Genomic DNA, 26,985 nt, shown 5'->3' with positions numbered 1-26,985 from the left:
TAATTTTGTGACAGTCTTTATTAGGTACAATGTATGTATAAAAAGGTAAGCAAACATTCTTAACACAAGAAGTAATGAAATTTTCAACAAAAGATTTTTGTACCATGAGGCTTATTGGCCGTTGCCATATCTTATATGTGCCTAATATACTTATTCTAAGAATAAGATTAATATGATTTCCTGGTATGATTTTTTTTTAAAATTTTAAGGCATGTCAAAATATTGCCAGAATATTACATTAAAATAAGATGGGTTTAGATTATGAAAATTATCCTTGGCTTACCACCACACTAAATTCAGACAAAACCTAAAGTTATTCATTAAAATCCATATTTTGTCAGTGTTTGATGCACAAATATAAAAGTAATGAAGATCTTATTGGTCAAGTATCAACGTATTTTCCCATTAAAAGAAGTTGTTTACATAGACTAGGAATTAGTACAAGGATATTTAAACACAGAGGTCAGATTTTAAATTCATTAATCTATTGCACTGATAATGATAATCACTATCCTATGTAAAAAAATTGCTAGAATTCAGAATTCACACTAATGCTAATCCCACCTTCTTGCTATATATTAGTGGTACCTTACATCTGTTACAAATCATCAGTTAAAATGCTTACCGATTCATCCATGTGGGGGGAAGAGCTGGAACATACAGAAGACCCATGAGTTCAGACATCAGTATTAGGCTAGCCTATTTGGTACTGCCAATGCTAAGTTAATGGCAACACAGGATTTCAAGTAATATAACTTAAAAAACAGAGGGCAAATGTTAATGTTCATGAAGACTGTGGAATAACAAAAACCAGAGCCATGCTTAGCATGGCCAGGTATTCTGAACCAGATAAAGTTTCAGTTTATCAGCTAACTATTGTACTGATGTAGCCATGGTTTGCCATACTGTGATGCCTTTCCTGAAATACTGGCTCCTTGAAACATAACTTCCAGAACAGACTGAGGTAAATGGCACACCTCTTCTGGTAAGTAAACATGAAGGTATTAAACCTTTCTAAGTGTTCCAAGAGATTCCTCCTTCTCCAGTTGGAGGTGCTGTGTGAGCATTCTAAGCATCTGGCAATATGCTCCTAACCTGAAATCTAGTATCCTGCAATCTAATATCCTGCTGTACCAGGTTTCACAGATTGGAAGGCCAGTAAGGGCCTTTATGATCATCTAGTCCAGGGGTTCTCAACCTTTTACTTTGAGACCCCCCTCCCACACACACAACATACTATTAAAACTCAACAGCCAACCTGTGCCATGACGACTGGTTTTCTCCATATAAAAACCAGGGCTGGGGCTAGAGGGTACCAAGCAGGACACTTGCCTGGGGCTCCACACCACAACAGGCTCTGCAAAGCTAAGTTGTTCAAGCTTTGGCTTCTGCCCTGACTGATCAGGCTTGGGGCCCCAGACTTCAGCTTTGCACAGTAGGGCTTTCGCTTTCTGCCCTGAACCCCAATGAGTCCAATCCTGGCTCTGTTTGATAGACCCCTGGGCCTACTCATGTGGACTCCTGGTTGAGAACTAATCTGACATCCTGAATAAAACAAGCCAAAGAACCTCTGCCTTGAGCTGCTCTAAAGCTAAGAAATACTACCATTGCATGTTTTTAAGTGGATAAATGCAAACTAGAGAACTGTGCTACAGTCACCAAGCTCATCTTAAAAGTGTTCAACGGGATGGTGCCATCACCTGAATCTCTACTAGCTTTATTTTTCACATATTTTCTATTTGTAAAAGTTTTTCTAGTCCAGTATAAGCCTGTTCCTCTAAGTCCCCTCTCACCTAGAGTTGAGCAGACTTACTTACTCACAGCCATTTTCCATAGAGGATTGGATAAATGAATGAATAAACAATTATGAATCAAGGATTGTGCAGCTTCTGCTGTATGGAACAAAATCTATCTACACTAAATTTGGGTCAGACTGACCAAACCCCTTTCTAAATAAGTTCTTAAAAAAACCCACCTTCTCCCCCTTTTTTCCTCATCTGTTTTGTTGATTTGTTTTCTTTCTTTTTTTCTACCCCAATAGAAATATGATAGTTGACCACTAGGTGAAACCTAGCTGACAAGGTATCTTCAAAAAAATAAGATCTTTTACCCAGTGTGGACAAGCCTTCCTAATCCTACCATGTTGTTTTCTTATCCCATCAACAGGGGAAAAAAATCAGCTAAGAAAAGCTGCCTAAAAGTGAACACTTTTTTTTTTTTACTTTGTTTCAAAAAGAAGAAATCCAGCAAAGGTGGAGAAGCGCTGATGATCTCCATGGAGTGCTCCATTCCCCATTCGCAGCCAAACTTCATCTCCCTTGGCAAGCTTCAGCACTGCACTGTTTCCTGATGTGTCAGCTTTTCCTTTCGATTCATAGCTGAGAATGAATATTGTACAGTTACCCTCTTCTTTTGTCTACAATGATCAACTATGTTACCTGAAAGAAAGGTGCCAAGCCTAAAAAACACACTGCTTTGCTCCATCTTACATTACCTAACAGATTGCTGCCTCAGTATTAGCGGCGAGGAGTCCTGTGGCATCTTATAGACTAACTGAAGTGTAGGAGCATAAGCTTTCGTGGGCAAAGACCCACTTTGTCAGATGCAGAATCTGTCGCTTTTGCAGATTCAGACTAACACGGCTACCCCTCTGATACTTGCCTCAGTATTGGTGTCCTTTCATTTGAAAAGCATAGTAAACTTTAAAAAAAAATCATATTTGATTTACTAGTCAAATTTTAGAAGACGTTTAACTGCATAATTTATTTTACATTCTGAAAATTTTCCGGACTGATTTTTTTAAACCCTGGCACCTATGACAAGGGAATTTACCATTTAAAATAATTTTTCATTCCCAGTGGACTGCTTCTCATGTCCTGTTTCTATGTGTTTTTTAAGCCACCAGTCTCTTGGGAGAGGAACTTTGTGTATTTCATAAGACCAACTCTTTCACTGGTATTAAACAGGTGGGACAAAAAGGCTCTTTGGCACCAGCTAGCAAAACATTCACTGCTTTGTAACAGCCATTCCTTCCAGACCTGAAAAACTCTCTGCATTTAGCATACTCCTTTTGTAATACAGGTTGAACCTCTCTAATCCAGCACTCTGTGGTTCAGCAACATCCGAGGTCTGCATGATTTTAGTTAGCTGGAAGTCCACTTATCATGGGTGTGACCAAGTTTCCTATGGTCCCATAAAATTTGTTTACAGCCACCAGTCCTGGCTCTCAGTGTTCATTTAGTTCTAATGTAGCCCGAAATGTCTTCTAAGAGCCCCGAAAACAGTGGAAGTGTTGGGAATGCTGCTAGACAATATTGATCTCTTGGGGTTTGGCAAATTCTCTGGTTCAGCACCGAAAAGGTCCTGAGGGTGCCGGACTACAGAGGTTCATCCTGTATGTATCTACAAGGAATGCCATGTGAGACTTTAAATGAAAGCGAGGATCACACTGATCTTCATGCTCATTAAGAGGCATATGGATGGATGATATTTAAGGAGTTGTGCATGTTTTAAATTCTAAATCAAGGCAGGATTCAAAACAGCTGTTGAATCAGACCAGGCAAGCCGAGGGAGTGCCCGGGCTCCTACATTAGATAGGTGGAGCTGGCGCTGCACTCCTGGAAGGGATGAGGCCTCAGATGGAAGGGGCAGGGCAGCCAGTCCTCAGTGCCACCGAGACTCGCTGCTCAGGGCTCTGCTGTGCACCGTGTGAGGTTCTGGTGGTGATTTAAAGGACCTGGCACTCTGGTCACAGTTTATATCATAGTAGTAGCGACTGACGGTAGCTTCAAGTCCCTCTGAATTGTCGGGACCCAGTGCAGTTGTCCCCTGTGCTCCCCACCCCTTCTCCATTGGCAAGTCTGAGTCGGACAGAACAAGTTTATTCCATTGTCCTGCAGTTGGATATGTAATTAAGCATTGCAAGTCAACACCATGAAAGCCAAACCTGTGCATGGAATAAACAGGAGAATGGGAAGGTATTGGGAATAGTCTTGTCTCGGAGGGAGGGAGAGAGGGAGGGAGGGAGGGAAATTAACCTTGAAGAGCATAAAGGGTACGTCTTCACAGCAGTATTATTTTGGAATAATGGTTGTTATTCTGAAATAACAATGTGAGCATCTCCATAGTAATTCCGTTATTTCAAAATAAATTCAAAATAACGGACAACTTATTCCGACTTCTGTAAACCTCATTCCATGAGGAATAACACCTATTCCAAAATAGTTATTTCATATAGCAGTAGTGTGGACACTCCACTGCTATTTCAAAATAGCTCTGCCTCAGGGTCATTCAAAGTAAGTACTCCCCAGTGCCTCCTGGGGCTCCAACTTGAGGTAGCACATGCACATTAGGGAAGCCTGCCTCTGACTAATTTTGAGACTTCACTGTAGTGTAGATGTGCTATTTCGAAATAAGCTATTTCGGAGTATTTCTTCCAGAATAGCTTACTTCAAAATAAGCATGCCGTGTAGACATACCCAAGCAGAATGCATTCTTGGGTGACATTTTGGTACCTGTTCACTAAGGAAAGCCTTGGAAAAGAAGGGGAGAATCATGAGTGCTTGAATCCTGGTTTGGCTGAAAACTAAGACAGAATCCTGGGTGGGAAATTCACATCATTAACTAGGAAAGTTAACCAACGGTAAGGGTAGAGCCTGGTTTGCATTTTATGTTTTTGTAACCATCTCTGTTTGTATGATCATTACTCACTCTTTGATAATAACATATGACAATAAAACAATGTATTGCTTTCACAATACGTATATTTCAGTGTTGTGTTATATTGGAGCTGATCCTCAAAAAAACTGGTGGGTGAACTGTTCCTTTGGAGACAGCTCACTTGGTAATTTCTGTGCTTGTCCTGTGGCTAAGGGCTGGACATTACAAAGGAAAGAGGACTCCGGGATTGGGGTGCATTTATTATTAACCCGCGAGGCAAGGTAACAGCTGGCAGAGCTCCGAGGAGAATGTTTAGGTGGTTAACTATCTGGCAGTGTCTGGGAGCTGACATTTGGTTCTGCACAAGGAACCTTCCTCTTGCTGGAGAGAGGAGGTAATAAGTTGACCCTCAACCCTGGATACCCCTGGGAGGCATTACATAAGGACTCCCCCCCCCCCATAAACAGCTAACTGCAAATTCTTATGATGAATAAGTGACTGGGCTCGAAGTCTGTCCTTTTGGATACAGCCAATGGCTTCCGATTCCTTATCACATGAGTATAATAAAGACTTCAAAATATTTTTAGCTGAGATAAATTCACCGCAGAGTGTGAGAGGTCATGATTAATGGCACCCTAGATACTGAGGTGGCTACAGCGCTGGGCAAAGTGCAGGCTTAATTGAAGCCAATTACTCAGTTTCTGTTGAGGATCCCTGACTCTTGGAAGGCAACTGCTGGGCTATTGAGGCAATTGTCTCAGTAATTGGGAGGATATGTGGGGGAAGGAATAAGCAGAAGAGGGATGCTCAGAGGGTGAGCATGGGCTAAAGGGAGAAGGCCACATGGAAGTCTCCCCCTGCTAAAGCCCATGATAGGCTCCTTTATACTTTACCAGGGAAAAATAAATACACAGGTGCTGAAAGAACAACAAGCCACTGTGGGATTGTATTTAAAAGGCCAAGAAAGACGCCAAGTAGTGTGGCACACCCAGTTGTGACTGAGACACTCTGTAACACAATGACATGAAGTACAGCACTTAGCCTTCTTACTGATCCATAGCACTGTAGCGGAAATGTCACCTCTCTTTAGTATAACTTGCTTTATTGGAACAGTCAGTAAGGCTGTCATTTAAATAAGAGGTGGGGAACCTAAGGCCTGGGGGCCGGATGTGGCCCTAGGCATGCCTGGGTCTGGCCCCTGAGATTCAGGAATTGCCCCCACCCCCATCCCAAGCATGTGGAGCCCACACTGGTAGTCCAGTTCCCCTGCTGACCTCCCCTGTGGGACTGAAACACACAAAAATCTACTAGCCTTGGCCCCCCTTAGGCTCTGGTGTGTGAGGGGAATATGAGGCATGTCTTTCTCCTACTCAGTCAGGGGCCTCGTCAGTGTGAGGGTTTGGGAAGGAGTTTGCTTTCCACTTATGTGTGCTCCCGACTGATTTTTCTGTGGTTCAGTGGGCCCTGATCCAAATAACTGTTCCCCACCCCTGATTTCAATGGTATGTATTGTATGTGCCTCAGAATCAACCGAGGGCTGAATATTGTTGTTTTAAGCTATCACACTATGTGACCATTAGAGCCCAACCCAAAATCCATACTGTGACCATTTGCAGAATCTATGTACAATGTATAGATTGTGGCTGATGTCATGGCAGTTTTTATTATAAAATTGTTGCATCACGGAATACCTTAGAGTGGATGTGGAAATCAGCATTTACAGATAAGGACTCCAGGAACAACTGTCAGACATTAAATCTTAGCGAGTGGAGGAAATGCCTTGTGACAAAGGACTTGGCTGAAGCAGGAAAAAACCCATCAGTGAAATAAAGAAACCAAGTGTTTGAAGAGTGACATATAAGCATGAGGACTCAAACATACAGGTATGTCTACACTGCAAAGTTAATTCAGAATAACAGCTGTTATTTCGAATTAACTTTAATAGCGTCTATACATGCAAACCGCTATTTCGAAATTAATTCGAAATAGTGGAGCGCTTACTTCGAATTTGGTAAACTTCATTCTATAAGGAGTAACACCAAATTCAAAATAGCTAGTTTGAATTAAGTGCTGTGTACACACTTAATTCGAAATAGGGGGCCTCCAGCCCTTCCCAGGGAGCCCCAGTGGCCCCTCTGGGCACAACCAGGAAAACTTACTCTCCTCTCCCCCAACCCCAGAGCCATTAAAGGGGTAGACCCTGGCCACAGTGCCTGTGCCAGCTCCAAGACTGCCAGCCCAGAGCCAGCAGTGGCCACCAGGGCCCTTGACCCAGTGGCCCCAAAACATGAGCCAGCAAGCCACTGGCAGCTCCACCGCTCCCCAGGATCAGTCTGCCAGCTCCCAGGAGCCTGACAGGGGCTGGAGAAGGCAGGCAACTTCCTGGTCCAGGATGGAGATCTTGGACCTTATTCAGGTTTGGGGGGGATGCCCCCAATGTCCATGATCTCCACACTAGATGGAGGAATGTGGCCATCTATGGCAGGATAGCTGCCAGCCTGGCCATGCGAACCCAGGGTAGGAGTGAGGGGCATGCTTTTGTAGCAGGGATGTACTTTTTAAATAAGGGTCCAGCCAAAGTTAGAAAAAACTAGCTGACCCATAGAGGAAAAAGATAATCATGAGCTTCTGAAGAAGGATGGCAAAGAATTTCCACAATTGGTGAGGACCCCGAGGGCAAGGAAATGAGTATAGATGTGATTGGTTTTACCCATACTGCTAAGTAAAGAGCTCTGGTGTTTAGAATCCTGTGTGAAGTCTGTCTGTGTGTGTTTTTGCTTTCACTATGTGTGTGCCCCTGAAGAGTAATAGCACCTAGATAAAAAAAGCCCCAAGTACAGGCAGTCCCCGGGTTACATGGCTCCGACTTACATCGGATCCCTACTTACAAACGGGGTGAGGCAACCCCGCACTAGCTGCTTCCCCCCAGCAGACCAGGGAGACGCGAAGCTAGTGCCCCCCCCCCCCCCAGCAGACCAGGGAGATGCGGAGCGGCTTTTCTCAGCAGACACCTCAGCTTGAGAATAAAGGACTGAGGGAAGTGAGGTGTGGGAGAATAAAACTGAGCTCTGGAGAAATGTTTGGCTAGAGTTTCCCCTACAATATGTACCAGTTCCAACTTACATACAAATTCAACTTAAGAACAAACCTATAGTCCCTATCTTGTACGTAATCCGGGGACTGCCTGTATTGTATAATGTTGGGACACCTGGTCACCCTAGTTTCATACTACCTATATCACCTTCCCTACAAATGTGTAGCAAGAACCAATGTCTTTGCAAATCTGTCTACCATGGTGAAGATCACTCAACTTACCTATATAAGCTGAAAACTGTATTGCCATTGTGCATGAGGTATACATACACTTCCTCCACATCCTCATGTTTCATCATGCTGAAGGTGAAGAAATACACCCCTGAAAGAGATATCAAACCATATCTATGTGTGTTTTATAATGATAAGTAGATGGATACATTCCACAGTTGTGTTTTTTGGTTAAAAAGAGAAGAGATTTTGCAAGATCTAGGCCTTGGTGAAGTCTTTGGGAGTTTTCCCTTTGACTTCATCCAGACCTAGATTTGATTCCATCATCTGATTGTCCACTGAGCTCAGGGGGTCACTGAAGTCAAGTTCCAAATAAATAAATCTACTTGCAAATGACAGCGCTTTCCCTCCCAGTCTGAGAAGGAAATTATTAAAACATGCAACCTAATGACCTTCCCCATCTTCTTCCCTTTCCTACTTGCTCCTATCAACTCTTTGCTTACCCTCAGAAATTTAAAGGAAGTGACAAAATGACCCAATGTAACTTCAAATTCCTCACCATATTTTCAACAGAAATTATTCCTGAATCAGTACAACCTGTTAATAATCATTACAGAGAGAAAAGCGGAGCCGCAATTCATTTGTACATTTAAAATCCAAATTAGGATTGAATATGGATTTAGAATGGTTCTCTCACTAGAAAAGCAATTTTATCTCTCTTGGTATTCACACCTCCCCATCAACTGCTGGGATTAAGCCATAGTCACCCTGAATGAATTGGTCTCTTTAACACTGGTCCTACACCTGATAAGTAACTCCCTTCTTTGATATCTATCCATACACATACACACACAGTCAGATGAATGGAGTAGAATTCACAAAGTAGTTTTGACCCATGAAAGCTTATGCCCAAATAAATCAGTTAATGTTGCAGTATAGACATACCCTATTTCAAAATAACTAGCGCTACTCCAAAATAACTTAGTCCGCATCTACATAGTAGGCAGTTATTTCAAAATAGTGTCAAAATACTGTCAAGCTGGAAGACTTCTTACTCTGACTCCTGTAACCCTCATTGAATAAGGAATAAGGGAAGTCGAAAGAAGAGTGCACTATTTCAAAATAACTGCTATGTAGATGCTCCCTATTTCAAAATAAGATTTGAATAGCTTATTTCAAGTTAAGCCCTGCAGTGTAGACACACTCTTAGTCTTTAAAGTGCCAAAGGATTCCTCATTTTTTTAAGACACTAACACAGCTATCCCTCTGCTTAAGCCCCCTAGCTTCTCCAAACTGATGTGAAGCTAGGAGTTCTTGGACCTAGAGTCTAGTCCTAGTGTAGTCAATAGCTACGCTTCCTTTAATTTTAATGAGGCCAGATTTTTCCTTTAACCAACATCTGATTGACATTTTCAGACAGAAACTTACACTACATTGCTTTATAAATACTCACCATTCACTGGGGCACCAAATCTACCAGTCATAACATCAAAGAAATTTCCAACATTGGTTTCAACACTACTGAAGATTATTCCACTGTTCTGATTGCTGAAATGAGTTGCCATAGAAGCCATGAACGCAATCTAAAAAATATATATATTTTATTTATCTAGTGGTCAATGAGCAGGAAAAGGACAAATATAAAAACACGATATACCGGGTTTTTTTCTGACATGTGCAGTATATTTATCTTCATTAATGACATGTTCTTTTAGGGTCTGATCCAATTTCCATTAAACTCCAGTAACAAAACTCCTATTGAATTAAACTTCAGGAGGAGCAGGCTCTTTGACTTCAATGGAACTATTCATTGTGTATGTATAAAGTTAAGCACGGTGTAAAAGTAAGTGTTTGCAGTTTAGCACCTTAGTTTTAGATTTTGCTTTTACTTTAAAAGCTTAGAATGATATGATAGAAACGTTATAATGTAACGTATAGTATTTTAGCATAAAAATGATAACATTGGCTTGAGTAGTTCCACAAATTTATTTAACTCGGTTACTGCTTTTAACACAATGTTAATTGTAAATAAAGCTTAGTAAACCCCATACATGTTGTCAATCATAAATGGCTTAAGCGATTCTGAGGCCATGTGATTTCTGCCTTTCAAGCTGCAAAGTCTGAGGGTACATCTAGACTACAGGCTTTTGTCAACAGATAGTGTCAACAAAGCCTCTGTCGACAAAGAGCATCTAGACTACAAGCCGCTTTTTCGACAGAGAGTCTAAACTCTCCACTTTTGTCGACAAAACACTGTAGTCTAGACACACCCTGAGATTCAACATTCTCATCCTCTACCACCTGCTCTAACTTCCTTTGCCGTGCCAACGTAAGCTGCTGGATGGACATAATGAGATAAAACTTAAGTGAAGGGAAAATTTAAATTGACCATCAGGAGAAACTTCTTGCCAGTGAGATATATTAGGCCATGGAAAAATGTTCCAGATGAAGTGGTGAATGTCCCCTCATTTGGGACATTTCAAACTATACTGGACAAGATACTGGAAAATGACCGGTAGAAAACCATTTTCCTTAGGCAGGTAAATGAGCCATCTCTTAGTTTCTGTGATCTCAAGGCAGATTGGTATTGTAGACAGGGTATAGTACTGAGCATGAGGAGACCTAGGTTCTAGAAGGCAAAGATATTTAATTTCTGTGACTCCGTTTCTGTTAAGTGCTTTGAGATGTAGAGATAAGTACTTAGCAGTAAGTCTCATGGGAATGCTTGGCTGAACTACCACCAGAAAAAAGACCCCTTCAGAATAAAAAAAAAAAAAATCATATCTGTAGGTTTGGATTCAGTGACAAAAATCCTGGGCCCCTTCCAGAATTTCAAAGAGATTCTGTTTGGTCTGATTTCTCTTCTTCTTCATGTATGTGTTAGACTGGAAAGCTGGCAAAATTCAATTCAGTTAAGTTAATGTGTTGATGTGAAGTAGTTTACAGTGATGATTTTAGTCAAAGGATTATTTTTTGTCCAAATGCCATTTGATATTTCAATCAACTCTAATCTGTTCTTCTGGAGCTACCCAGAAAAATAAAAAATTAATGCCTTCCTTACACTTTGTCTCATTTTAACATAGCAGATCAGAAATGGATTCATTGTCTCTTAAAATAGACTTGTTTTTTTTAAACATTACACATGGAAACATTTTTTCCTTTCTCTAACTACCCCACTAACATTCCAAATCATAATCTAGTTTTAGAAACTATAGATTATATTGGACTGATACTTTTTAAGCAAAACAACTTGTTATAAACAATGGGGAAATTCTGCTTAAAAGTTGATAGCATGATATTCAGTTGTTGAACATCATTTTCAGTTCCACCAGAACATATGCATTGGTAACAGTTCTGATAGATAACTTCAAAGTTAGAAAAAGATCAACAAGGAAAATAACTGTAACAAGAATGTTTTCCAAGTCATTCTACCATAAAATTCCTTCCAACTGAAGATCTCTATAAACATTCTCCAGTTACTTTGCTGTAAGACAAAGGTCAATTAGATTTGAAAACATTTTCAAGCTGCGTTTTATTCAGTACAAAAACACTATCTTCATGCGGCATTTATGACTAAGAATTTAATTACCCATAATATCAGGAGATTAAAAGTTACTGCCACTACACTGCACATATCTAACAATTTTACTGGTGTTTTTGCTGTTAATTTTCATGTCTTTTATGCATATGCAAAAATGTAATTGTGTTATGGTTGTTGTGGAACCACAACTTTGAATTAAAGATGGGCCCAAAAATGTGGGCCTGTAAATTCATCCCACTACATACATTTTGTTCCAAAAGTTAGAGTATGTTTGGGTTTAAGGTTCCTTTTGTATATTCTACTTAGTCTCTTCAGTGGTACACAGGGCTCACGGCTGAAGGAAATGGAGTTGGTGGTACTGGATCATAAAGCTGATGGATGCTCTTAAGGCACCTAGGCCCAGTTTTTTAAAGAAATTTAGACATAGCTGTCTAAATCACATAGGTCTTGTAGTGTCTAGAGAAGCAATGTCCAATTTTTAAAAGTGACTCAGGCATTTAGACTTCCAAGTTCCATTGACCTTTAGAGCTAGTCTAGTTGGTGAGTTAGTGCAGGCAAGCTGGGGTGTAAATCTACAGTGACTTGTGTGCCATCCGCTAACTATGTGTGTGGATTCTGCTATTGCATACTAGAAATGTACTAGTGCACTTTGATCTACTCCAAGAGGATGTCAGTGTGCACTAGAGAACTTCAGTGTGCACACAGACAATTAGTGCATGGCATGCTGGTGTACTGTAGAGTTACACTCTAACTTCCATGTGCCAGGTCTCCATATATTTAAGCCCTCAGACTCCTAACACATATTTGAAAATGAACATAGTCATCTAAGCCACTTAGAGCCAAATTTTAGGATTATTTAGATGTCTAAAGATGCAAATAGGTGCTTAGTGGGATTTTTAGAACTGCCATGATGATTTTGATAATCCTATTAGGAGCATAACTGAAACTTTAGGCATTTAAATACCTTTAAATATCTGTCCCTTATGCCCTGAAACTCTCTGGAGCAGCCACCTAAATTACTGTGAAAGTCTGGGCCCTCATGCCTCGTGTGTGTGTTTAAGATGAACCACACAGTACACCAGTGGTCCCCAACCTTTTCAGGTTGGCGGGCGCCAGAGGGCGTGGCCGTTCGCCCGCCGGACGCCAGGGGGCGGGGACACTTGCCCGCCCGGGGGCGGCCCCCCCCAGCCACATGCCTGGGGGCGGGGCCCCCCCCCATAGCCACGCGCCCGGGGCCGGCGCCCCCCGGCAAGCGCCACGCGCCCACAGCCGGCGCGCCCTCCCCCCCCCCGTAAGCGCCGCGGGGCCAAGGCTGGGGCCGGGGCCAGGGCACGCGCCGTGCCCCCGGGGGCGGGGCCAAGGCCGGGGCCGGGGCCAGGGCACGCGCGGTGCCCCCGGGGGTGGGGCCAAGGCCGGGGCCGGGGCCAGGGCCAGGGCACGCGCGGCGCCCCCGGGGCCGGGACCGGCCATGCGCCCGGGGCTGGCACCTGCCAGCCCAGATTGCTCCGCGGGCGCATGTAAAGTGCCCGGCGGCGCCATGGCGCCCGCGGGCACCGGGTTGGGGACCACGGCAGTACACCAATATGCATTTGATAAATGTTAATAAAAGTGTGATTGTGTTATTTACTGTTCTTTTATCATGTGCCCATTACCTGAAAACTGGCAATAAACAGATATTCCAGTTGGAGGGGTTTATCCTCTGTCCAAAAAACATTTATCTGTTTGCTTTCTAAAATAAAGCTATAGCATGATCTGGCAACAGGATCACTCTGGCAATATTTGCAGGACATGTTCCTTAATAAATTACCAATGCTGTGTATCACACCATACTTCTAGATCTGTAACTGTATTATGGTAATCGGATACTGTCTTTGAGAGGGGAAACGGGAAAGCTACACTAAAACACATGCTAAAAACTTTGTACCTGAAGCTCTGGTGGAATCCCTGGGTAACCCTTCTCTCCTTTCGGTCCATGATTGCCACGATCTCCCCTTGGTCCAATGTCCCCTTTGTCTCCTTTTTCACCTTTTGCTCCTTCATTGCCAGGTGCTCCATTATTTCCATTGTTTCCATGATTTCCTTTAAATAATCAAAGATTTCTGGTCTATTTAAATATTCTCTCGTTCACTCCCCTCTAATCATAACTGAGACCTAGGGTGTGTCTAGACTACATGGCTCCGTCGATGGAGCCATGCAAACTAGTTTACCCAACATAGTCAATGAAGCGGGGATTTAAATAATCCCCACTTCATTAAAATAAAAATGGCCACTGTGCTGACAATCAGCTTCACGAGGTATAAGGGAGCGGTTGACAAAGGCTTCCCTTGTTGACCAATCCACGTCTAGACTGCCGCGCTGTGCCGGATCAGCTGATTGTCGGCACAGCGTGGTGGCCATTTTTATTTTAATGAAGCAGGGATTATTTCAATCCCTGTTTCATTGGCTATGTCCGCTAAACTAGTTTGCATGGCTCTGTCAACAGAGCCATGTAGTCTAGACATACCCCTAGTGCTTCCATTTCCACCCCCGCTTTATGACAAAACCTCTTCAATATAATAAGGCCTGAGGAATAAACATTGGCTATAGCGCTAACCAGGTAGATTTAGGAGGGTTTAGGATTTTGGTGGGAGACTTTTTAAAAGGAAGCATAAATACCTTTAAGGAATAAGGAACATGTGATCTAGTGCTGGCATATAAAATGTAGACTTCTCAGGCCATTGCTCAATTTTAGTGATAGCTTTTGATAGCGGACTAGTTGGGACTGCTGGGGAACAAAGTGTTTCGGGGCTGTTGAAAATAAAGGAGGTTTGGTAGTTGAGTACACTGAACAGTTTGGATTGGTTTTGATTAAGTCTTTGAATGAAGGTTTGCTGTATGAACAGCTGTGCTTTTTTCTCAAAGTAACCTGAAAAGCAGCTTAATAGCCTTCAACTATGACTGCATAATCCAAATGGATTTGGGCAAAGCATTAAATGGTCTTGGGGAGTTTTTCACAGGCCAACGAATGCAACCAATTCTGTCTATGTTTCTGTCTATAGGTGGTTGGTTAGACTGGAAAAAGCTGCTTATGTTACTTCAGAGAAGTCCTGCTCCCTAGTCCACTCCTTCGCCAAGCCCTGTCTATGCTCTGCCTGCACCCCATCCCTGCTCCACCACCTTCGCCCCTCCTCTGAGCAATGTGGCCCAGGGGGATTATGGGGCCTGGCACAGGGTGGAAACAGGGGTCATCCCCCCACACACACACTTACTGTGGTGATGGGGAGCTGCAGTGTCCCAGCAGCCTGCTCTGCTCTGCCCCGCCACACTGCTCTCCCAGTTCTCTACACCCTGATTCTCTGCAGGGGTGGAAAGCAGCAGGCTGAGAGAAGGCAATGCGGCAGAGCAGAGCAAGCTCCTGGGCTGCTCTGGATCCCACCACCATAGTGAGTGTGTGTGTGGGGGGGGGCAACCCTGGCTGCCACCCCGCACCAGTCCCCATAATCCCACAGGTCCCTTCCATTCATAGGGCAGTTGAGGCAGCCACCATGGGTCCCTAAAAGTGTGGGAAATGGCCCTACGTGCAGAATCGCTTTGCCTACTGCTATAGCACAGAGGGCCCCAAACTGTGGGGTGCACCTCCCTAAGGTAGAGCGAAGGAATGTCCGGGGCAGAGGGGATGGCAGACCCACACCAGCCCCCATGGAGGGAAGAGTAAGAACGCCACCCAGCCCCTCCCTTCTCCCATCTCTGCATTGGTCCTGTGTGCTCCCAGCTGCATCCCTGGCTCCCAGCTCCATACCTGACCTCATCCGCAGCCTTGGTGCGATTCTGCTGCCAGCCCTGCACCAGCCCCCTGCCTCAGTTGCAGGCCACATGGCTGAGGCCAAAAGCAGAGCAGCACCTGGCTGTGGGCTCAGTTATCAGATCCCACTGCCCCTCCACAATAGCTCCACCCCCTTCACCCATCCTCGGCCCTGCTCCAAGTCCCAGACCCATTCTCAGCTGCAATCTCTTTACCTCTGTCTGTATCCACCCGGTACCCTTCCCCGAACTCCTGGCACCATGGTCCCACTCCTCACCCTGGCTGGAGGTGCTGCTGTTGTATGTTAGTGACTCCCATTATTTAGTATCCAGTTAGGACTGTAAGTCAGCACTGCGTCTGACCCCATATGGTTTTCATTTAGTCATACAAGTCTAGCCCTTCAGAAATGGTCAAATTCAGTGCAAATATCATACAAGCACTCTGATGTAGTTGCTGTGGTGGTCTGTAAACCAGCACTGAATTTGGCCAAGCTTTAGTTTCACATTGGACAAGCACAGAAATAGGTCCATATTACAAAATACAATCCAGTGCATTTATAGTATACTGACTGGCACTGCTAACCAGGAGCAGGGAGAGGGATGTAATGCAAAACATTGTACCATTTCCTAAGCTGCCAAATACTGATGTCTTCACTTTCCCTTAATAAAAATTTTTGTTTCTGTATAACAAGCCTCCCCAAGACATTTCCCCTATGGCCATAGAGTTATATAAGATTTATGCAAAGGGTTGATGGCATTGATGCACCTAATAAATCTTATTTACAATAGGCTAATGCCAAAAAAATGTCAAAATAACATGTTATTTCTTACATTTTTGCCAGCCAAAGCTGCTTATTTAAACAGACCTCACCATTACTGGAAACTGCTACCATCAGAATATCAACAATCAACTCAAAGAAATATTTAATAGGGATCCCAGAACCAGAGTTACTGTCAGCAATGTGTAGAAAGAGACAGAAAGAATGAAAGCAGTGAATGAGTAATTAAGAGAAAAACACAAGGCTGTTGAGGAAAGCTACCCAGTCTGAGACATACTCCTAGATGTGCCACAACTGTGTTATAAATTATCATTTTCAAAATCATGAAGATAATTATTAAATCAAATCTAAACCCACTGTCTAATCTCCCTTCCTCCTTCCATGTATCTCCCTCTTTTTCATACCCCCACACATGAAACAGACCAAATTCTTCCCATTACTAGACTGCTTTTTTATGTACAAGAGAAATCATACTCTGTCAAACTGATCTTCTTTTTACATTAAGACAGACAAGAAAGAAAAACAAAAGTATGTTCCCCATGAGAGAGTATAGTGCGTGTCTCTTCTGTAAATGTTTGCACCATATGAGAGGAAGAAATGCCTTCTGTTTTGGAAATTTACAAGTCATCATTTACAACACAAAGAAAACAAAAGCAATATCCACTCCAGGGTACATTCCATTAATTTCAGTGGAAGTTTCACTCATATGACAGAGAGCAAAATTTGGCCTGTGAACTATGAGAAACATCACGTTCATTAGTGATGGTTCCATTATAAATTAATTTTATTAGCAATTGGTTTTTATTAGATTAGAACCTAAAATCTGTCTCCAAGCCCTCACTCAAGTTATGGGAAATTTTGTATCTGGATCCAAATCCATATCCAAGCTCTGCTCCTTTCTTGGGCCAGTCTCTGCTTTTAACAGATCACAAGCTACAGTTAGACTGATCAGAAATCAATTGCAATGACATTTTTACCTGGCATCCCAGCAGGCCCTGGAGGTCCAGGTGGCCCTTGATAGCCTCGAAATCCAAATTCTCCACGGCAGCAGCTACTGCAGTCTGGATGTTGAGGTCCACTTTGAGGGGGCTGAGTGCAAAAACATAGATTTTAAATAAACCATTCATAGAGTGTATTTGCTATATATACTAATGCATCCTGGTAGCAGAGTCTCTACTATGGCCCCTTGTTTGTACATGCCCGCAAGCTTTCTGAAAACTTCTCCTTTGAGACTGAAATCTTCCATTCCTGGTCTCTCCCTAATAAGGTTGGTTTTGAAATTTTTAAAATTGTTATTTATTTACAACATCATTTCGTATTAGTTTCCCCAGCTGAAAAAATATTGTTAAATAAATAAGATCGAGGAACTAAAAAATGGTAGAACTTTTAATTTGGTCTCCAATCATGTATTTTGCTGTATGCAGGTAAACCACAAGTACCAGCAGGAATTCTTATTGACTTCAGTGGCCCTTGGTGCAGGCATGCTAGCTTATATGCAAAGAATAGCAGGATCAGGGCCTAGGATTCAATGTGGACCTCACAGCCTCTGCTAACTCTAAAGCAATATGAGGCTGGATTTTCAAAGCAGTGTATGCAAAAGTGCATGTGCCAATTCCAATTCATGCATGAAAAGTGGATGTGCATGGCTGAACAAATATGTAAGCGAGGCATCTGCAAAAGTACTCAGGCACATATGAAAATCTAAACCTCATCTGAAAAGATAACATTTGAAGCACATTTTTATACTCAGTGTAACATGATGGAAATCTTACACAACACATTATTCATATGATGAACTATGTATGAGCAAAAATATATTTAGTATGAGTTATATATATTAATATTTATTGTATAAGAAAGTCCTATAATACTATATATTTATATAGTGCTTTTCATCCCAAAGGATTCCCATTTATTTTATGCATACCAATGTGGTTTCACATTCAGACTGGTAGATTTCATAACTGCAAAGGATTTTCTTATAGTCATATTGATTAAGTAAAATTACAAGGATTGTAACGAGTTAAAGTTGAACTCCTTTTTCTCTCCAGAAAATATTCTGTCAAGTTGTTCTCTGGAAAAAAGAAGCCCAAATCCACTAATGATAGGTTGAGTTGGCAACCCATTCATGGCAGGATTTTATATAAGTGACTTTGGGGAGTTATATGTCATTTGACATTGGTGTTCCAAATAGAGCAAAACTCCTTTGTAATTTCAGCCCACAAATGCTCTGCTCATCTATCAGAATTTTTTTCAAAAATCACTTCAAACAGACCAATCCTATTGTTTATTGGGGAAATAATGAGCATGACATGAGGTAACACAAATACATTCTATCTTGTTACTAAGGTGACAAATGGGTTCTGTTGACATATGGCACCAGAATCCTTAGTATATCCTACAGGGCTGGCTGATGGGTTATTCTTGTTAGTATTTAGGTGGGTCACTTTAGGAGGATCACTTTCATAAAGTGATCATTTGAAAGGAAGAACTCTTCTCTGTGACACCATTCAGAACAAACCCTTACACTGAGCCAAGAGACAATATGCTGTCTTGATACATGAACCTGATGACCTTCTGACCACACTTGAGGTCATTAAAGATTCCAGGTTTTTTTACAAGACTTGCTAGAGCCAGTTACAATCTAAGAAAATCCACTATTCAGAGATCTAGAAAATATCTTCATTCTAATCTTCTGTCTGTTCCAAGAAATGTGTGAGACAGATGATTTTCACAAGCTTCTGATTTCAGTTCTTGTTTAGGAAAATAATTTAACTGGTTTGCATAGGGCTTTGATAGATGGGACCTAAATGAATCTTCGAAACCCATTTAAAAGGTTAGAGAAAGTAGCTCTACATTATTCATCATGCACATTTAAGTCTCAAATCCCCACATTTTTACTTTAAAATATATTCATCTCTGTGGAGCTCTGTGTACCCTCAGATTAAGAAAACCTAACCTAAAAATTCATTGTTTTGGAGCATTAAATATGAACAGATTTTTTTTCATTCCTATGTCAACAGATTTTTTTTCATTCCTATGTCAAAAGATTTTTTAAGTCCAAAAGGACAAATCTTAGGTCAAAATTTGCCAAAATATTCCACTGATGTTAATTTGGCCCTTTTAAAATATAATATGTTAAAGCTACTTTCTCTAACCTTTGAAATGGGATTTGAAATTCATTTAGATCCCATCTGCCAAAGTCCTTACACATTTTATTGCATAGCAAATCTGTGGAATTATTTCATCTCTGAATATTGGATTTTCTTAGATTAACAGCTAGGTAATTTAGCAGTTTAGGAGGAAGCTCTTAGCACTTTATTGTCAATAAAATTTCTCTAATTTGAACCTTTGGAGCAGCCATAATGGGAGACACAGACATTTTTCCATTTCCTGCTGGCTTTCTTTAAAGTTTTATTTTACTTTATCCAAAACAAGAAGTTAAATAAATGCCCACCACAATGGGTCCTGTTCTGAATAAGAAGGGGGCAAACTGGTGTACATGGGTGGGGTGGGAACAACATTCTTCTGGCTCCCTCTTGTGGCCAGAGATATTTCCACAACACCCTCTCTCCGCCCCTTCTTTTCAGGATTCCTTGGGAGTGCCTATAGTCTCTCTCAAGGTATTCCTCAGCTCTCCCCTGAAAATAGGTCAGCAGCCCAATGCAATTGAAAATAGTCCTCAGTGTCCCCAACACAACGTCCATCATAGCAACCTTATAGCTTGAACCAAAATCCAGTGCTCCTTCCAGTTATGGAGGTTTTATTCTTCTCAGCAGAAACGTAGCCTTCTGGGGCTGACTTCGTTCCTCTGTCACCACATACTCTGTTCTGAGAGGGAAGGAGGTATATATATGCCTCTCCTTCTGAGACCTCCTCCTGATTGGCCAGGAGGGAGGGGAGACCTACCCCACTCTGCGCTGTTGGGGCTCCTGATGCCAAGCCCTTAAAGGAAGTGTCTTGAGATCTCTCCAATCCATTGCTAAATCCCCAGGACCACCTTCTCTCCTCCAGTTTTGGTCAGTTCCTGAGACTGCCCTAACCTTCATTTACCCCCCTCCTTAGGTTTAAAGAGCCAGCACACACCATAACAAAGGCCTCCTTCCTCCTCCTCTAGTCACCTCATCAGGCAAAATAAATTAAATAAACTGCCAAAAACACAAGAAGAAAGCCAGTACATTTAGAAGCACTCCAAGTATATCAAGCAGGACAAGAAAGAAGATTGTATCTACATCTCTTCCATACAAGCTATAGAGCTTGAGGAAATCATGATACATAGCTCATATGTTATCAGCTGTATGGAAAATTCAGCACAGGGAGAGGTTTATTTATTCTCTCTAGCCCAGAGGGTCTGCAACTTATGATTCTCAAGCCAAATATATGGCTCAGTACGAAACCAAATATGGCTCTTTTGTCATTCCCAAAATACATGCAACTTTTTAAATTAAAATGAACAATGCAAAATTTTAATTACTCACGTCAAGATGGTCTTTTTGTCTATTTCACCTTTAACCAGAGGTGAAAGTAAGGAAGTGCATCCTAGTAAGAACTGGCTGTACTCTGGCTGGAGCCAGCTGGGGCACTCTTCTCGTTAAAAGGGCTGGTTGAGGGCACGCTGTAGAAGACATGTGCACACTGCCAGCTGGGATAGTGAGAGGGCCCCAGCAGCCCAGCCCGCATCTGGCCATGGTGTCCCGTCGCTGGCCCCAATCCTGGGGCAGGCCTTGTGGTCCGGCCCCCATCTGGCCTCAAGAAGGGCTGGTGGTGGCCCGCCTCCTGCTGCGGCACAGATAGGAAGGGAGGCCACGATCCAGCTGCGGCAATCCTGGCCTGGCCCTCTCATCCAGACACTACCGCCCAGGAGCAGCAGCCCAGCCCCAGCCAGGTAAAGTAATCTGGCCCCAGGACCCCCGCCCCCCATATTCGACTTTCTACCCCCAGCACTCTGCCCTGCCTCCTGCACCTTCCCCACACACCAGCCCCCTGCTCTGAGCCCTTCATACACCTCAACCCTGACTCCTGCACCCCCACATCCCCAAACTGCACCCCAACAGCAGTCCCATTAAATAAAGTCTGTGAGTATAATGTTCCATTTATGCTATTAATCATGTCAATTATCAATAATATTAAGTTATATATTTTCAGTCATGCAACTGGGCATTCTTATACTGGCTGCTTGTTGACCACTTGTTCCGAATTTTGATGCAGTTTGGCTCTTTGGTTTGAAAAGGTTGCTGACCCCTGCTCTAGCCCCTCTTTACCACCTCACAAGCTCCTTAGACAACTGGGGGAAGAATTCTCCTGGCACTGTCATAACATAAAACAGCTGCAGACATGGGGGGCTTTCTAGGGACACAGAAATAGTTCAAGGGAAAGCAGCTGCTGGCTGTTCTGCTTTCTATTCAGGATCATACAGATCTTTAGAGAAGCCCCAAATTGGGTAGACCCACAAGGAGTTTGTTCCCCTCCACCTGAGAATGCATAAGCTCTAGTGATGCAAAAGACCCATTATATCAGTCCATTCCATGCTGGATTGCACCTACTGCACATTTCATAGTTTTTCATCTAATTTTAAGTGAGCCAAGAACTGGGATTGCATCATTTCCCTTGAGAGATCATTTCCCAGACACAGGAATGTTGGATGTAAATGCTGTGTGCCAATTGGCTGAGTCCCTCTCACTCAATAAGCAGTTCCATTACTGTAAGTGTAAAGATCATGTAAATACTTGGCACCAAATTCTATCCTTGGATATACATGTAGCCCCCAATGACTATAATGATACTAATGTCAGAGGCAGAATTTGGGCCTTTTTTGTTAACAACAAGTTTGCATTAAATTATATATTACTAAAAATAAATTGAAAGACAGTTCTTAAAGTACAGTCCACTAGATCTTGAATTAAAGGAGAGTCTTATTTTATTATTAACACATAGGGTCTGTGGAGATGCAAATACAAAGCATTCCATCCAGTAGCAGGAAAAGGAACACAAAAACACTAGCTGGCTCCTCACAGTATACCCTCACTGATCATACTGTTTATGTAAATAAGTTCAATTTAATGTAAATTAAATTAAATCTACTTTTCCGATTTTGTGAGAACAGAAGTTGTGTAACAAAGAAAATGTATACTCTATGCAGTATAACTATTAAACTGTAGGAAATGTTGTTGCTATATTTTAACTTATTGTCTTGTGTTACCATATCTCAATCTGCTTCATTTAAGCCCATTACAGTTACCTAAAATCAAAACTCATCTCTGCTTGTCACAAAACAATTATTATCTATCCCACATCTGCCGTCTCCTGCTTTTGGGAATTCAGGATCCAGTGCTGAGACTGAAAAAAAGTATATACTACTATCAACTGAAAACTGTAAAGACTCAATCATTTGCACTCAGTAAAGATGTTGTTACTGACTATAAAACAGCGTACAACAAAACTTCCTGCCCCAAGCTGATGAAAAGCTTTCCATTTTGTTTAATGCTTAATAAAACTTCATCTTATCCCCTTCAACATTTTTCCTTTTAAAAATATGTGAATTGCAGTACTTTACATATGGCAAGGTGAGGTAATTTTCCCTTTGCTGGGACCTAGTGACTAGAATATATACAATGCTACATAAAAGATGCCTAGCAAAAAGCAAATCATTTAGCAGTCAATTTAAGAAGCATTAATTCTGGGGGGGAAGGGGTTAAACTAAAATAAAAAGGGTAGCAAATAGACATAAAGCATGTTACATTGTGCCTACTTAGGTCTCAAATACGGTGTTACTGACAGGATTTAAAAACAAAACCTAAGAGAGACCAACCACTACAAATATTTGCTAGTGCATTAAATGATTTTCTCAAGCTCAAAAGGATATATTGATTTCTATACGTATGTTTTATGTAACCTGGGATTTTTCTCTCCCCGTTGAGCAGTATCCTTTAGAATAGCATCTGTTAACCAATTTCATAATTTTTCTTTGCATGCATACAATTTCATAAATAGATTATAAACCTTAGTCTTCCAGAAAAATATTCTGCAATAATTGAAAAACTGTATCTCATAGGATCAAAATTTCACCAGAACTGCTGGTTACATTCTCATTGCCCGTACCCCACTACTGGCTCTACCAGTTCATTATAAGAGTCTGAGAAGCAACCCAGTAGCATACAGACCAATAAGCAGTATTAATAAACCTCTTCTCTCAAATATATCATTTATAATCTTAGAAAAACTCTGATTTCAAAGGTATCCTTAGAAGATTAATTCAGAGTACCTGGACTCTGTCTGAGGTAGTCTGTGCTACATCATCTACCTCTGGTCTCTGGGCATTTTGGTCTGTAGAAGTGCTATTATCATCAAAAGTCGACTTTATAAGTTGACTCCGCTGTTTCAATATTTCCCTGCTGCTGGAACCTTTATGGCCAGTCTGGTGGTGACTTTGCAATACTTTGGCCACCACTTTATTAGATCTTCTGCTCACCTCCATGTATTCATCTTGACACAGGCAAAATGGAATTAAAAACAAAGCCAGCAGATGCCAGATGATGAAATCCTTCACTGCCATGTTACTCAAAACAACAGCTTCTCAAGAGTCCAGAAAATGTCTTTTAGGAGAAGCCCGTTGACTGCATCAGTAGTTATGTGGTCCTTGCAGCTATTTCCACTGTTAAGCTTGGCACTGAGACCAGCACCAAGTTTTATACGTTTGTGAGCAATAAATAAAACCATGAAAATGCCAAAGTGACAGGATTCTTCATCCAAAAATCAGTCATGCCTCTTTAAACAAACCAAGCATTATTCACCACAACAAAAATTGATTTGTATGCTGGAAACAGCCACCACATTTAATAGACTCCTGTGGTTTCCATTTGGGGGCATTTAAAAATGTGACACTTTTGGGGGTAGAGGTGGGCATGTTTTTCATTTAAGTGTGAAAAAATGTGATGAAAAGAAGCACATGTGGCTAATGGCTTATGTTGCTTGATTAGATATGGACAGGCTGCGAATTCACACTCTGAAATATCTTTTGGACACAGTCATCTTCTTTATTTGCCAGGAAACTCACACACATGACTGCGTCAGCTCAGTCAGAAAAAACCATCCAAGAGCAATTAGGAAACAAAAGTACAAGAGAGCCTTTTGCACATGAGTCTGACTTAATGACTATTTTTGACTATGCTTTTCATTTACTAATAAAAGAAAAAATACATTTTCAATGTCAGTTCACCAACATGGGAAGGTGACTGGGTAAACAAGTCTGCAATGCTAGGTTGAATTCAGTTTCACACCAAACTCCAATTTTTCAGCATGTAGTTTGAACTTCCCCATAAGACAATATTTTTATTTCCCTTCAAGTTTCCTGTGTTTTGCTAAATGCAATTGCCAAACCAAATTTTATATTTTCTCTGCCAAGTAAATAAGAATTACCACAAAGCTTGTTTGATATTAAGAAGAGAGAGACATACAATTATATACGCATAATAACCTAATTTTCATTTTTTAAAACCATCTACTTGTAGCCTTTAGATCTGTACAATTGCAGGAGACAGTCCTGCACATATTTATGCATAAAAAAATTACACTAACATCCCTGAGCTCAAATATAGTTACTAACTTGCACAAATGTTCTCAGTGTTGGGGGCCACATACCGGTGTTATGAAATAAATCAGGCTAGATGATCACAAAGGTCCTTACTGGCCTTAAAAAAAAAAAAATCTGTGGAGCTATCAACCCGATCACATTGCTGCTGAAGACAAAGAAAAACAACTGTTGGCTCCCCTGAAAACAGAACAGTAATATATATATATATATATATATATATATATATATATATATATTCATTCATTCATTCAAATGCATGCCCAAGTTATTATGCTTTTTTTTCAATACTGCGGGGTGTTTGGTACCTCGGGAGGAGTGGAAAGTGATCCATCATCATTGGAGGTAGAGAAGGTAACAAACACAGGATCCAGATGTTTCTAAAAGTATCAGCAGTGAGATGGTTAGCACCACTGTCATCCTTAGGTTTCAGATTTAACAACCCATTTGGATGAATGGGCAGCAGACTCTGGTCATTACAAGCAAATAAGGCTAAGCCCTACTAATAGTACCACAACTGCTAACTGCCTAGGAGATGCAGCGTAGAACAGCTGATGTACTGCAAGATGCAATGCCACCTGTTTTCATTGTTGGACCCTAGTGGGGATGGCCAGAGCCGCTCCAGCCTCTGAAGACTGCAGTAAACCTGCTGCCATTGGGGCCTCCCAGTCCTAAAGCACATAGACTTCAATAGAGCAGACGGAGGAGGCAAAGCTCAAGGAACACAGGCTTCTGTGGAGTTGTTCTCATTACAGCACAGTAGGAAATACAGCAGCCCAGAGAGGGCACCTCTTTCTTCTCACATCCCTGTCTCCCACTAAAATGTTTCCTTGTGACATCCCTCACTGCACATCTCAGAATTGTGGTTCCGAGCTCTCTGTAGACTCAGGAAGATGGAACTGCACTGATCTGCAGTCAGCTCATGGGATCTTTAAGTTGTCTTCAAACCCATAAGGAGCGGGAACTTCGTTTAATTAAAGGGAAATCTTAGATTCAAGAGAACTTTTCCGCAGTAAGGCACCACTTCATTGTTCTCCAAATCACTGAATACATGATGCCCAGATCATTTCTTGTACCTGGGATACACAAGCCCTTGCTAGCCACAAAAAGGCCTCATAAAGAGGTGCACTAGGCAGTATTTTATAGTTATTTAAATTGTTTTGGAAAACTGCAATATTCTTGTTATTTCATTGCAGAGAAATGGAGAAGAGACTTCATTGAAGGGGAAGACAACTAGCACCAGCCACTCTTCTGGAAATACAACTTGGCTACATCTAGACTGGCAAGATTTTCCACAAATGCTTTTAACAGAAAAGTTTTCCGTTAAAAGCATTTGCGGAAAAGAACATCTAGATTGGCACGGACGCTTTTCCGCAAAAGCACTTTTTGCAGAAAAGCATCCGTGCCAATCTAGACGCGCTTTTCCGCAAAAAAGCCCCAATTGCCATTTTTGCGATCAGGGCTTTTTTGCAGAAAACAAATCTGAGCTGTCTACACTGGCCCTTTTGTGCAAAAGCTTTGCGCAAAAGGGGCTTTTGCCTGAACGGGAGCAGAATAGTATTTCTGCAAGAAGCACTGATTTCTTACAATAGAAAGTCAGTGCTTTTGTGGAAATTCAAGTGGCCACTGTAGACAGCTGGCCAGTTTTTCCGGAAAAGCGGCTGATTTTCCGGAAAAACTGGCCAGTCTAGACACAGCCCTCTAGATTTTGAAAACTATTGCCACCTAAAGAGTTGCTTTTTCCATGAGAACGAATTTTCTTCGTAGCAAAGGTGCTTGGAACCCTGGCACTCTAAACATGCAAATCACTCATAGAAAAACACTAATCCATCTTGGCACTCAATTTGATTCAGCAAGTGCTGGAGCAGCACTGATGTTTTCAGCTGTCATGGGTGTTTTCTGGGCTTGCAAGTCTCTAATCCAGGAGTTTCCTGTGGCATTAGAGAGAAAAATGTTTTCAATGTGAGTAATGACCATTTACAGCACCCATGGCCTAAAGAGGATGAACAAAACAAAAAAAATCTATTCTTCACAGCTTCCACCTATTGCTTCAAGTAAAAGGTGAAACAAGCATATTTCTTGGCAACACTTTGACAGAAGAAAATTGCCCTTCCTTGGCCTCTAATAAAGTCCACCCACTCCCTCGCCATCATTATTTCAGTTGTTTGGTAGTACAAATGTTTTTGTACCATATAAATAGCTTAAGGTTTTTTGCACTATGATTTGCAATCTTTAAGAGGAAAAACTGAGCACATTTAGTCTCTAAAATAGAAAACTGAAGGGAAGACCTGATAATCTTCAAAATTCATTAAGAGCTGTGCCACGGGGCGAGCACTCAACCGCACACACCTCCAGCTTGTCACTCAAGGAATCAG

General features: G+C 41.7%; 1 protein-coding gene across 2 annotated transcripts; it reads right to left on the bottom strand.

The window, feature by feature from the left end:
* C1QTNF3 (C1q and TNF related 3) lies at positions 1–23,883 on the bottom strand. Of its 2 annotated transcripts, none has more exons than XM_006116512.4 (6): positions 23,285–23,883; positions 17,001–17,112; positions 13,389–13,543; positions 9,377–9,506; positions 7,975–8,074; positions 1–2,378 (listed from the first exon to the last, which is right to left on the bottom strand). In XM_006116512.4, the coding sequence occupies exons 1-6, from the start codon at positions 23,573–23,575 to the stop codon at positions 2,219–2,221; spliced, it is 948 nt and encodes a 315-aa protein (XP_006116574.1). In that variant the 5' UTR covers positions 23,576–23,883; the 3' UTR covers positions 1–2,218. The 2 variants fall into 2 exon arrangements, with proteins under 2 accessions (XP_006116574.1, XP_006116575.1); XM_006116513.4 differs by having other exon boundaries at positions 23,492–23,851.
* Positions 23,884–26,985: the final 3,102 nt, after the last annotated feature.

The sequence above is a fragment of the Pelodiscus sinensis genome, chromosome 6 (genome assembly GCF_049634645.1).
Source record: "Pelodiscus sinensis isolate JC-2024 chromosome 6, ASM4963464v1, whole genome shotgun sequence".
NCBI classification, from domain to species: Eukaryota; Metazoa; Chordata; order Testudines; family Trionychidae; genus Pelodiscus; species Pelodiscus sinensis.
Note: the sequence above shows the minus strand (reverse complement) of the source record. Positions and strands in the feature narration are given on the sequence as shown.